The sequence below is a fragment of the Dromaius novaehollandiae genome, chromosome 5 (assembly GCF_036370855.1).
Source record: "Dromaius novaehollandiae isolate bDroNov1 chromosome 5, bDroNov1.hap1, whole genome shotgun sequence".
NCBI lineage: Eukaryota > Metazoa > Chordata > Aves > Casuariiformes > Dromaiidae > Dromaius > Dromaius novaehollandiae.
The window spans coordinates 26,682,247-26,696,112 of NC_088102.1; the positions used below are offsets into that span (position 1 = coordinate 26,682,247).

The 13,866-nt window shown below is 39.4% G+C and overlaps 1 protein-coding gene across 12 annotated transcripts in view; it reads right to left on the bottom strand.

The window, feature by feature from the left end:
- Nucleotides 1–13,866, bottom strand: part of TTLL5 (tubulin tyrosine ligase like 5) — a 134,789-nt gene that overhangs the window by 66,809 nt on the left and 54,114 nt on the right. For all 12 annotated transcript variants that reach the window (XM_064512291.1, XM_064512285.1, XM_064512289.1 and 9 more), the window contains 5 exons: nucleotides 11,435–11,538; nucleotides 8,294–8,427; nucleotides 7,886–7,999; nucleotides 7,084–7,488; nucleotides 5,712–5,890 (listed from right to left, as the gene is read on the bottom strand). In XM_064512291.1, coding sequence (XP_064368361.1) covers nucleotides 5,712–5,890; nucleotides 7,084–7,488; nucleotides 7,886–7,999; nucleotides 8,294–8,427; nucleotides 11,435–11,538 — 936 coding nt within the window. The remainder of the gene's footprint in view (nucleotides 1–5,711; nucleotides 5,891–7,083; nucleotides 7,489–7,885; nucleotides 8,000–8,293; nucleotides 8,428–11,434; nucleotides 11,539–13,866) is intronic.

The window sequence follows — 13,866 nt, forward strand, 5'->3', positions numbered from 1 at the left end:
AGTTTTTAATCTGATGCCTTCGCACTGAATTCTCCCCTTCTTCTCATACCATAAAAAACAGAAAATCTACATTATTACCCTGTCATCCTGCATACTTCCTTCAGGACTCTCTCCTCCCTAAACAAACAAGCTTAATATTTTCACTTCCTTGCTATAAATGCATTATGTCTTTAATCATTGCAGTCACTCATCTGTGAATCTCTTATTTTTCCTGAACCCATTTTAGGAATGGCAACCAGAACTCTTTCAAGGGAGGGCATTTAATTGATGCTTATATAATTATATGCTATTTCTTATTCTGTTCCTTAAATATGCTAATATTTTGTTTGTTCCCTTTACTACTTGACTTAGAACAGATGTTTCCACTAAGCTTTCCAGAACAAAACTCTTTTCTTCTCTGATGTTATAAGTAGTTAAAATTATTACTTGTCATGTAATCAGTTATTTGAAAACACTGAATTTCATCTGCCATTGTGTTTTCTGTTGATGACGTTGTTAAAACTTTTCTTAGTTTTTCTCATACTAATCAACAAAAGAATATGGACACACTAACCATGAGGTAGGTTAGAGTTAAGCTTTATACCACCATGTCACTTCACGGTAATTGAACATCTGGACACTTCTGGCTCACATTAAACAGCAGGTAACAATTTACCTCATGTTTACTACTGCACAAGCACGTGGTCACATGGATGAACACTAAAGAGTAGTTAATCTACTGTAAATTCACAGCCTCTATTACCTTACATTAACTTGTTTATTTGTACTTTTGATGATAATATGCCACTCATTAACTTCCTCCTTTCAAATCTTTAATTTTACACTCCGAGTGTTCTCTGTTCTGCATGTTCAGTTATCTGCTTGCGGCATTGAAAACTGGCTAGTTATTCCTTTTGCTTGGTCACTGTCTCTTTTTAATCCATGACAAAACTTTACCTCTCACCCTGCAAATACCTGGCCTGCTTAACAGCCCTTGCTGAAAGTCTGTCAAAAGCTTTTTTGAAAGTCTGAACAACAAGAACCAGCTCCACTAGACGCTATTGTGCGCAGTTCAAAGAATTCTAACAGATCAAAACAGGGATTTTTTGGTCTTTAGTACATTTATGTGGGTGAACAAAAATTTGACTTTGCTTTGTTTTCATGAATATATATCTGACATTGGAGCAAGGCTTGCTGCTTTGCTTTACAGGAAACTTTTAGGGCCTTTACTACAGATAGGCACACTTGTTGCCTTTCCGTACTCTGATATAGAGACCAACTTTACCATGAACCACCCCTTTTGCTAGAAGCTTTTTCACCTGAGTGCTGCATTTCTTCTGAACTCTTAAATGACTAATATCCACCCATAGAAGCCTCGTTGAACATTTCTGCCTCTCCTATCTCTTCTTCTCATGGTAGCTCAGCTTTACTACCTGAAAAGAAATGCATCTGCTCTAAATCTACTACAATGAAAAACAATGCAAAATAAATTAAATATCCCTAATGCCTTTATCCTCAAAAACTTGTTTCCACAGATCTAGACTATATACCCCAGTATATTAATAAATTAATCTATCAATAGCAGAATTAAGGAGACCTGCATCATTTACAAGCCTTCTCCCTACAATATTTAAAAAATCTCTCTTCCTCCATGTCCCCTAACTTACAAGCAAGAAGCAGCACTGTTGCACTGCACATGTTGCAGCTAGTTCTAAATTTAAAGCCTATTCACTGCTGATGAATATAGGTATTCCGACTGGCTAGGCAGCAGTCCAAACAGAACAGATTCTGTCGATCACTTGATTTTAGCCCTCAACAGAAGCTCTGTTGTGGATCTTGTACTTCTATCCACTCAGTTTTCATGAAACTGATAAGAACATAATATCTCTAAAATAAATTTAGCCAAAGCTTTGGGCGATTTGGGCAGGGTTTCCTCCCCCTGCCATGACCTTCAGAGCTCAGATATGTCCTCATCACCCTACTCTGCCAGGAACTTATCTGGCTAATGTTGGACCCTGGAAGGCACATCTTCTACGCAGATCTCTGCATTGCTTGCTCCCAAACTTACTGGGCAGTTAGCTACACAAACACCTGTTATTTTTGGATACTGTAGAGCACTATAGTTGGATGGTGAGTATTGCCAAAATCAGGCAGTGGTTTTAAAGATTTCTGATGGGTACAGGTATAGAATTTGCATTGTTTGCCATATTCTCAAAATCAGTTTTATTATCAGACTGGTAATCCTGTGTTTTTAAATAAATACAATGGAATAAATTCTTCAAAAGTAAAAAAATAAAACTCATAATTAATGGTTATAATTAACAATAAGGATTTTGCCTAGCAGCTTCAGTGTTTTTATTTGTTTGTAATGCTGAATATCTAGCCTTCATAATCTAACTCAGGATTGTCATTCTCCAACAAGTCTTTAAGGTTACAATTTTCCTGCATTTATCAGTAAAGATAGTTACGAAGTTACCCCACAGCTGCTCCTTTTCTAGTCTAAGACGGAATACTCCTCTTCCTCCTTTCTACTCATCTCTTGGTCCTGCAGCAGGGCAAGCAAGGCATCACATACTGATGCAGGGGATTAAGTAATGGTTCTTAAGGGTTCTAGATTAATATTTTCTTGTATACCATTGGGAGGGTAATGTTGGCTTCTCCACGTAACAAGCATGAAGCTGCACTGATGAAACTCTATATAACATATCATGAAAAATATTTATCAAAAATATGAAAATAATTAAAGGTAAATTGTTCTCACACACTTACACACACACAGTTGTATTCCATGAGGACTGTCTGAAGACTAAGCATGGTACAAGACAACAATGAACTGCAAACCAGTAAGGCTTTACCTTCCTGCACCCCCCCACTTCCCAACTTATAAATGCTGTTTATTTTATGAGTATCACTCTGAAGATCCTGTCCTGAGGTTCAGAAGCTAATGGAGAGGACTGACAAGACAGAAAGATGATGTAATCACAGAAGTCTTGTTTTCTTAAGAAGCCAAATTTTAAATATCTTGTTGAAAGCTCTTCGCACTTAAAATTTTCCCTTTGAACCATGTCATTTCAGCAGCCAATGGGCTTAATAAATTAAACTGATTTAATACAGAGGGTAGAATATTAGAGTGTAAGAGAGAAAATGTGAAGCAGGTGCTTTGGGCACAAGTAGGAAACAGAGAGGAACAGCAGGGATTAGAGAGGGCAGGAGGTGGACTCCCAACCAGAATGGTAACACCATTCTGAGCACAGCTGTTGAGGCTGCATTCTTGGGAAACCCAGAGACCTAGACTAACACACAGATAGCAAGAGAAATTCTCACAGGAACTGCCTCCCAGCTGCTCTTGGAAAGAGGTAATGTATTCGGAGTACCCAGGCTCCAAGACGCAGCTGGGCACAACACAGAGAACCAAGGCAAAGACAAAGGCATTCCATTTATATGCAGAAGTTGTTGCCCTTGGGAAAGAAACACAGCAGTATTACTGTTTTCAGGGGTCTCTCCCTCTTTTGCACACATATCCAAACCAACAGTGCTAATCTTGCCATTAGCAACAAATAAAACCAAATATCAAGTCCCTTTCATTCCAGCCAGGTGCTTTCAAACAAGGTATACTAACACAAAGTTTCTGGAGTGACTTTAAACAATTCTACTATTTGCATTGTTTAGGTAAGTGATATTCTTTGCCAGGGGTCGTCTTTGTGCCAATTTATTTTAGAATGCTTTGAAAGAGCTATCATATTTCAAGTGGTTAAACAGAGGAGTGGAAAGGGGGAAGCAACAATTTGGGTAACTTGACTAGAAATGCATGGGAAAGTAATGCCCTGTTTAACTAAACCATCTTACTCCAAGGCCTATCTCCAGCCCTCTCTCAGATACCAGACTCTTGCTTCTCCTATGTCAAAAGCACCAGTGTTTCATAACCCAGTCCTCAAACTCTCTCATCCCAAGAGTCCTTCCCCCTTTCAATCTAACCAGTGCTCTTTGACTTCTCACTTCTCCCCAGCTCTTCCCTAAATCCTCTCTGGATCCCCTTTCTTTACTGCCTAATTTAACTAGCACTAACTAGCTATGCTAGGAACAGGAAACTAAAAATCATCTAATAATTATAAATGGCAGGAGGAGGGCAACTTAGATACTCTAGGCAGGCCTAAGAAACCACAGCAGTTGGAGCTGAGTGAGAATGAGTTGTTTGGGGGAGAAAGTTTATGAATTATTTTTATAAGAAAAATAAAAATGTTCTGTTCTGAAAAGACTGAAATGGAATAGACTCATTTTAATTTTTTTCCAAATACTTGTTTAGACACTAATTTTTATCCAAGGAGGCACTTTCCATGACATATATAGTTTTCAACAAATCAGCATTTCCTGAATGAAAATATTTCATTACAAAGTTTTGGAATGGTAATTCTGACAAAGTTTAGCTTTAAAAAAAGCTGAATTTTGATTGTATCAAGAGAACCAGAATGACAATTCTGAATATTACTGGACAAGCAAACAAGCTTCTCCTGTTGTTCCCAATACCACTTCAGATTCAGAAAGACTAAGTTCTCTAGACACAAGCCATCTGGTCAGGCCTCAGCATCCCTGGTATATTCAGTACTCATGTTTTCTGTTGAGTCTATCAATAAGAAGGTGCTTTGTTTTTGTGATCTATTCTTTAGAGTTCAAGACCTATCTGCAAAGACCAGAGTACCTCTGTTAGAGTTAACTGGAGCTGCCAAGACTGGATTAAAATCTTAATCTAGATGTGGAAGGATCTAGTAACCTATTACACTTTTCAGAGTCATAAAGGCACCCCAGCTTTTGAAAAAGTCATTCCCCACGATGCTGCCAATCATTTAACCAGCTACTCAAAATCAAAACCCATGAAAATAAAATTGAAAGAAGTGTCAAACAGGGGCAGATAAAATCCATTCTAACTACTAAACAAACCTCAGAAAACACACCAAAACATCATTGTTAAAGCACTACTTCCCAAATGAAAGATTCAGAGCAAAGAAATGTGAAGTGTTTGTCCCTAGTGAGTAAGGAGGGGAAAACATAATTATCAAAGCAAAATGCTTATCCTGGCGAATCTCCAGTTGGCAGCTTAATTAACTTGAGCAGTGTCCAACTTGAACACCTTTGCTGATCACAACTGTAGCATATTGTACAGAAATATATCACTACTTGTGAAGTCAGTTAGGACATAACTCAAGAAGAAATTTGAAACTAACTGGTAATCCACCAGAAGCCAAAGTAGATCCAAGCCAATGTATGTTGCTCCATTTAGCAAAAGGATTATCATATCCCTTGCTAGTAAAAACTTCATTGTGTTTAAAAAATTTTATTGGAATATAGAATTTACATAAGAATCCATTCTGCGGACTCATTCCTAACACTGTGATGGCATATTGGAGGAATGAGGAAGTAAATCTCATGGAAGCATAAATCTGAGACTTCTTTCATTGTTTAATAAGACCAAGCATGGAATCATTTTCTACAATGTATTTTCTATTCTAATTCACTAGTCAGTCTCACTGCCTTGTATAAAAACTTTACAGTGTTCTTACCTCACAGAAAATCAAAATTCCGGTCACTATGAAAACTTCAAAATAACAGTATGACAGAAATCCATTATCACAACATTTTCCCTTTCTGGCATGTCTCACACCAGCCCAATGCTGATACAAAAGCCTGTGCCAGACTTTTCTATTGTCACAGGGACTCAGGCTTTACTGTTTACATACCTGCTGTGTAAGGAGACTGATGTGGCTCGGCGGAGAATACTGACGGGTTGCCTGCTTTTCTGCCAGCTGCTGTACCATAATAGGGTTATAATGTTTGCCATGGCAAGAAGTATCTTCTGCGTCTTTGTGTGTCCTGGCTGAGCCCACATGCTGTCCACTCGGACTGCGATGGCACAAACCTACCAAACAAACATTTGGATATGCTTAGTTAGCAGTATGGCAGACTCTGCAAGAGGTCTGTGTTCTTACTGAGCCTGCTGATCATGCATGTATAAAAGCAGGTGTGACACTTTCTGCAGATTGTCCCTATATAGCCTTCTTTTCTGCATATGTGCTGTCTATGTGAGCTTCTCTAAGCCAATTCCAAATCCATATTCACCTTATCACAATGCATCTAACAGCACCCAATTCCACAGAATTATTGGTTGGTTGTTACCTATGTTAAATCTACAGTGATCTTCCTTGAAAATAAGTGGATCCCTTTAAATAAATTACTCAGTTGGGAAGTCAGATTTATTTTAATGCTAGCAAGTTTGTTACTATGTATACAGCAACCCTAGTGAACATCTGGTGACCGTGATGTACAATCCAAAGCAAATGTATAGCACCATTTCAAAGAAAAACACTGCTTTATCAAGACTACAGTTGATAGTCGGTGTCTGCTTTTCAAAAATTTAAGTTTTCAGTCTGCCTCTATATATTTCTAATGACTACAGTTTCTCCTGCACTTCGGGTACCTCACACTTTAAAGGTTGCATTGCTCAACTATGTTCTATCCCAAAACGGTAAATGAGCTATCTCTAGGTCTTGTTTGTAAGACGTTCTGGGATATGCCAGTTCTGAAAGATCCTAGAGAAAGATATGCAATACCAATCCTGTAAATACAGCCCATTCAGATCTTCTCTTTTTTGGAGGCCCTGACACACCTTTAAGTAACCTGTAAGTAAAGGAGGATTTTTTTTTTTAAGAAGATTTCTCTGTGTGAGAAAGAAACAAGGAACTACAAACTGTACATAGCTTGAGACAGGACTTGTGCTGACCAAAGCTACCTTAAAATCACTAACAACAAACGAGACCAATACAATCAAGCAAAGATATACAATGTATCACTTCCCAGCTCTTTCAAAACAAGTTCAATTCCCCATTCATCTGCTCAGTAAAATCCTGTTCATTTGATCAGTAAACGGGCATCATTGGCAAACCCAAGGGCTGCTTCTTGCACTCCTCCTTTCTGTAGGAAATTTAGCACCAGTGGAACAGGACTCATAATTCTGTAAGTGTAAGATTTCCACCTGTTCTGGAACAAGTAGAGACTACACAATCTCTGTATGGAACTAGCATGTATCCTACTAACGCATCCCAGAACACTCACCTGCTTTTGCAGAGGATGGTCGGGACAATCTTTGGCTGTAGATCTGAGCAGCACTCTGAGAAGATGAGAACGGGCTAACGGTGTAGCCACCAGAACGGCAATGATGTAACCCTGCAAGACTAGAAGCCCCACTGGACACTGAGTTTGTGAAGACAGCAGAGCTGTCAGGGGCTGTGCTTTGGGTCTGAGAAGAAGGTGGGGAGGATGGGGACTGAATCAGTCTAGGAGGAGCCAGCAACAAATGGTGACCAGGCATCTGTGGACTTTCAGAGGCAGCAGGCTGAGATGGTAACTGGGAACTGGTACTTCTCTGGAAAGTGGCATCAGGAACAAAGGACAAAGCACTAGCAGGGCCACAACGAGGTAACTTCACTTCAGCATCTAAGAAGGTGGATCCTTCTGAAGCTATACAAAGACAATGAGCACATTACATGAAAAAAGCTGCTTTTCAGGTCCTTCAGATAATAACAAAATACCCAAGATGCTGCTGTCCATACGCTCACTGAAGCCAAAATGACCTCATCTACCAGCAAAGACAAGAAGAGGCTCTTTCGAAGCTTGACATATCTAGATCTTTACCCACAAAGAGCAGCTAACTTATTCATGCTGCTCACCCTACACTCTCTCTCTCTTAGATTTAAAAAAAAACCTGGGGAATCTTCCCCAAACTTGGGCCCCTTCAAATCCCTCAGTCTGTTTTTGTCCATAGGTTCCAACCTCATTATTTGTTTAAAACAGTGTTAAAAACAGTATGTGCATTCATCATCTCTTTCTTGACAATGATTGAAACTGGTTTACTTACAAGCTGATTTAACTTCTTTGGGTTTGTAGCCTTTTACTGCTCCTTCTGCAGGCAAATCTGCAACTGAAGTTCGGGCCCGATCATCTTTTATTTCTTTCGCTACTTCAGGACACCCTGTAACAAAACCTGTGAGTTAGAAAGTAGAACAAGTCGAACTGTGACACCACTAGAATAGGACTGAATAGCCAGTTTCTTATATATGCTAGTCCAGATTCATTCCACTTCACCTCAGGCAAAGAAGCTAGGTATGCAGACACTCTTGTCTACATGTATGGAATCAGTGAAGAAAGAAGTGCAACCTCCAAAAAGGCGAATCACATCCTTGAGGTGATGTTGTCTTTCCACAGATTAAAGTAAAAACTGGGTTAGTCTGGGCAATATCATCTCAGAACTACCTGCAAGACTTACCTCCTTGAGGTTGAATGTCTGAGTGGCTTCTGCTGTTACTGCCTTTCATAGTTGTAGAGTTTGTTCCTAGAAAGACGCTCGCTGACTTATTTTTGTGGGTGTAAAATGTTAGCACTTCTTCCAGGTCACTCTCACTGCAATAACGAGAGAAGAAAGGACCTAAATGAGGATTCTAAGCCATCGTGTAATGATCAAAGAGGACAGAAGATAAGGAGGCTAAAGAGGGGAGAGGGGAAAAAAAGGCAAGGCCAGACAACCTATTGATTTTCTCAGTTCTGCAGGGCTAGAGTGGTAGGAATGGAGTATGCCTTGGTTAAACCTGAAATTTCCACTGAAACACCATTCTCTTATGAAGTGGAAAATTCAAGGCATTCAGGAACTTTGCCAGGATAAAAAAAGGGCAAGTGAAAATTCCAAATATATTTTGGGGAGCTTTGCTCAATAGGAGAGATTCAGTTCTCAGCTAAACTACTGAATCTTTCCCAGATGCTCTCTAGAACAAGCAACTATCATATTTATAAGAGAAGTCAGCTCAGCTGCTGCTTCATATTCATCATTAGTAGTCTCAATCCAACAGTGGGGGAGGAGTGGAAGTATGAAGGAAGAGCTTGTTAACTAGCAAAAGCACAAAAGCACAACAGTCAGTATGTTTGTGAATCTCACAAAACTTGCATGTTTCTCTCTATTTTCTTGACAAGAAAAGGGGGGTTTAACTGCCCCGATGTCCTACGTCTCTGTTGCTCCCCAAATCAGTATCAGTTCCTTGGCCATTCAGATTAGTGCTTGTGCAAGGTGTAATTCTAATTTTTTGGATATGTACCTTCCTTTCCTTTTGCTCTATAGTGTTTCCTCAGCATTAGTGTGAGTGAGTATATGGCACAGTGCACACCAAAAGAAAGAAGGATAGTGCCAGTGACACCACAATAGAACATAACACAGGAATATAAATTTGCACAGCAGCAGTCATAATCCTTCAAAATGTCCTCTGCATATCACACTTGTATTCGTCTTAGCCAACCTGAACTTTAGTAAAAGCAATTTCTAAAGCTGATCCCACTGGCGTTTGGACCTTCAGGGCATGCTGCAAAGTTTACCTTCTCTCCCAAACACTGAGAACACAGGTGAAGAGGAACTGTGAGAGTGAAAAGCTGTTGGATGGAAAGGTGCTTTAAGCTTTAGCTTATCTGGCTTATTGGTCATGGATTACAGTGAATTGACTGGCGTAAGTATATACTTTTACATTGTACTGATGATGTAGAGAGGCAACAGTTGTAGCATGTAGCATACATGTAAACACAATACATACATGTTAAAACATCCTCTCATGATGTCAAAGTTAGAGAGTTCAGTCGGACAACACTTATTCCCCATTTTCTCCAGTGTTGTGTTCACAGTACTACAGAACAAGCATTCAAATTGGAAAACTTTCCCCGGGCTCCCAATGACTAGCTCACTGATTTAAGGTTAAAGTACTACAGCAAAGTAGTGTCAGATATCAGAGTTTTCAAACATACCTGATACCTCATAAAAAGCAGAGAGATCATCACTAGAAACTGTCTGATCCTTGGCAGACTGCCTTTTGCTGTACTCTATTACTCAGGCAAGCAGTACAGTAAAAGTCTCCAGTCCGGCCTAAATTTTGCGTTAGGCCATGATGGCCTGGTAGCCAGTAAGAAGGAAATGAAAGAGTATGCAGTTCTGTCCCACACAACCACTTTTTTTTTTCCCCCCTTTTTAAGCATTTCTGGAAAACCGGAAAATGACCTGTCCTAGGTAATATTCATTTTAGTGTCCAGAGATGGCAGAGAACCAAGAATATATTGTGGGACCAATGTAATCTGCACTTCTGGTGACAGGAGAAGTAGATGCTACAGTTTGCCAGGTATCTTGAGTCTCATTTCTTTTCAGAGCCCTGTTTATTCTGAATGTCAGTGAGTTTTCACTTGGAGTCTGTAAATCACTTGCTGTAATGACTCCATCAAGTGTATTAGCAAAACCTATAATTCATTGTGTTCATGAGAATATAGCATCAAAGGAGATTATGAAGCCTCCTGAATTTTGTTGACAATCATCAGCTGTCACCCACTTCTCACCCACTTCTGATCTAATCACTAAGGATGCTCTGGTTTCCAACCAGAGGAAAAGAAAGAGCAGTTTCATAACTGACTGAAAAAGAAGGAAGTAGTGATTGTCTCAACTTTCCTAGAGAAGACAAAAGTGCACTAAAAAGGCAAGGAAACTACCTGCTCAGAAACTGACAGAGGTTCTTGCCAATATAGGCATGTCGTACATGGGTTAAATAATGGAAAGTCATAAAGAGTCAGCTTTGTACTCAAGAATCAGAGACTTTGAGTCAAAAGGAGTGAGTTTTGTGCTTAAGAATTAGAGGCTCGAGGAAGTAATTCTGGGTCACTGAATAATTTCAAACCTCTTTACAGTCAGATGACTATAATACTGATGTTCATAAAATATACTGTAGGACATAAAGGGTATTCACCTCATTTTCAAAATACGTTTCCTACCAGATTCTTGTAAGGTTAAATCCAGAGTGTATGCAATTGGAAAATGTTGCTTTTTCAATGTGAAATTCAGTGCTTGCACTGAGCTTCCTTAACAAGCAGGATAAGAGGCTAGGATGAAGACTGAGTATACTTCACTTCCCTCCTCATCTCAGGAAGTATAATCCTAGAACGTCCATGAACAGACACAAAGCACGGGATTTGTTTCTGAGAGCAGAAACTTGAGAGCCAGAGCCATGACACGACAGCTCAAAGCCATCCAAGCAGCAGCCCTAGTTTCATTCTCCTTCCAAAGCACTGCTGCACTTGCTCCAGCATCACAGGAAAGTAGACCATTAGCTCACGAGCACCAGCTTGGAATTTATAGAGACTGGGTAAACCACTGCTGTCTTCTGGATCTACTTAATGGTCAAAACATCTATTGTATGTCCTCCTCCATGCACCAGATGCTAATGCTACAAGTGTTTGGTTGCTGGAAGGGAAAAAAAGAGAAAAGACAAGTTCTTTGCCCCCCAGCGACAGCAGGAGCAGATCCAAAGGTCAGCAAGGTATCTTGTGGCACAATACCATCCTCTTCAGGGCTAAGAGATCCTTTACCAAAAGGAATAAAATCCATTCCTACCTTGCCCTCGTAATAAAGTTCTGAAAACCTTCAGCATTCACTCCCTCCTCCACCTTCTCTTCCCGTTTCTTTTTTGATTGTTTCTGAACCATCTGCTCTGTTTCCTGTGAATAAGCAGTATTAGCAAGTGTCTCTATGCAGTTACTCTACGTTCTGTGGCACATCTACAGCTCAGAGAACACAAAAAACAATTCCATGTGATCTAGGAAAAAGAACATCTACTACAAAGAGCCAAATTGTAAGTGCAATTCAACTATGCACAACAGAATGGGTAAATGTAGACCGCCCCAGAGATAGTATGCCAAGCTTATACTAGACTCTTGACTTCTCAACCTGACATAACTTATTAGAACTGATTTGCAGAGAAGCTCTCAAGGCTCAACAAATATGTGCTGCTCCTTCGAATATACCCTTTGCTGAGACAGGAGGGAATGTGCAGGGAAAAAAAGTACCACTCTTTGTGGCCTTTACATCCACTTTTCACTTTTGATATTTTTGTCTTAAGTGCAGACTTCCCCCTAATAGCTTATATTTGAACCTCTCTGCCCAAAAGGGGGTATTTGGGAGATGAGGAGGAGGACAAAAACAAAATTATATTGGAGAAACTCAATCAAGGAGGTCTGTAGAGGACATCCGCATTTCCTACTGTGAACTAGGACTCCTCCCCTTGAATTAACTTCTCTTGTCATGCAGCAAATTGCTGAGGGCTGGTCTACATACAAATAATACATTGCTTCGGTAACAGCAAAGTTTGGGATACAACATATGGCAAATATACATTTACACACTAGAATATATTAGAATAAATGATGATAAACCTTTGTCTGTGAGAACGGGAGCAAGTTATGAGATAAATATCTTTCTATTTTTGCTAGTAGAACTCATTGACACCAGAGGTTGTATTCATACCACCTTTTTTGTTAATTAAAAAAAAACCCCACAGCCCCATCTGAAATACCAATACCAACAGAAAAGCTTTGTTTGACCAGACTTAACTCCATTTTGTTGCTCCATACTGCTAACTCCCAGCTTTGCCAGGACTAGATGGTCAAATACCTCTCGCGAAAGATAATTCGGGGCGGGAGCCACTCTGGGACATGTCTCTATTCTTCACTGCTTAAGTAGAAGTCTTGACAATATGTGATCTGTTTTACTTAGTTTGCTGGAGACAGTGTTTTTTTCCTCTGTGCTATACAGAAGATACATAATGGCTAGTAAGAGTCTTCTACTAAATCTGTAGTCACAAGTCAGTGAAAGAAGACTATATGTTGGAATCAAACATGAAGAAAAACTTGCAGTCTAACAGTCTCTCAATAGCTTAAAAGTGTATGTTCTAAAACCTCAAGTGATCTGTTCTCGCTTGTTCTAACTAAGGAAATATGTTTATGTGCTGATTTACTACCAGTTATACAGCTTTATTTTGTGAATTTACTCGACAGTTAGCAGAAAATCCTAATGTTTGAATACAATTTGAATAGAAATTATATCCAAAGCAGCTGCGTTCTTCACTCACCACAGAGCCACCCGGGTGTTTTGTGGTTACTCCTAACACAGTAATTCAGTGAGCATTAGGCATACAAGGCACTCCCTGGAACAGACTTGGTTCAATACCAGCCTTGCTTTGACAGATCAAGTTACCACATGTCAATTCAGACAAGATACTGTAAGTGGACGTCCTCTGCTAACGAGTGGGAGCTTAGAGGCCTGCGTGCACAGCAATCCCTCTAAAAGCAGGATTCAAATTAGCCTTGTCCTAACACTAAAGAAAGGACAGGGGGCAATGGAAAGGGAGAGCTGGTCTTGTAAAATAAGGATCAGCATGAAACCACTACATTAAGAACACTGTCTTCTATACCTAAAGAGGTGAAAATTATTTAAACTAGGATTTAAACCTCCTTGTCACCAAGCATGCAAAATTCCACACTAGAGACAACTTGCATTCCCTCAGTACACCAAACAAATAGTAAAATACATATTTCACATACTATACGTATAAAAGTGTTTATCTCTATAAAAGCATCATAAAAATAGGGAGAAATGGGAAAAGGCAATACAAAGCACTAGACCAAAGACAAGCCAAAGAAAAAAAACACCTGCAAGTTAAATCCCCCTTCACTGAACATTTCTTTTTATTGACCATACATAGAAACAATCAGATTTATCATTTTCATTTTGACACGTCAATAAAATGCATCTGTAAGCCTACATTTGTTGATCAACACTTTGAGAAAGTTAAAGAAACTCATATGCACGATTACCAGACTGCACACATAATGTAGTAATACGGTTGTCAATCTGACAATTTGAACAAACAGCTATTATGACTGGATGTGCAACTGCAAAGAAACTGTATGAATTACAGAACAGATCCCTTAAATGGTCTGTTATTTTGACTATGACAACAGCCGGCAGCAGATACTCTAGAGGAAGAT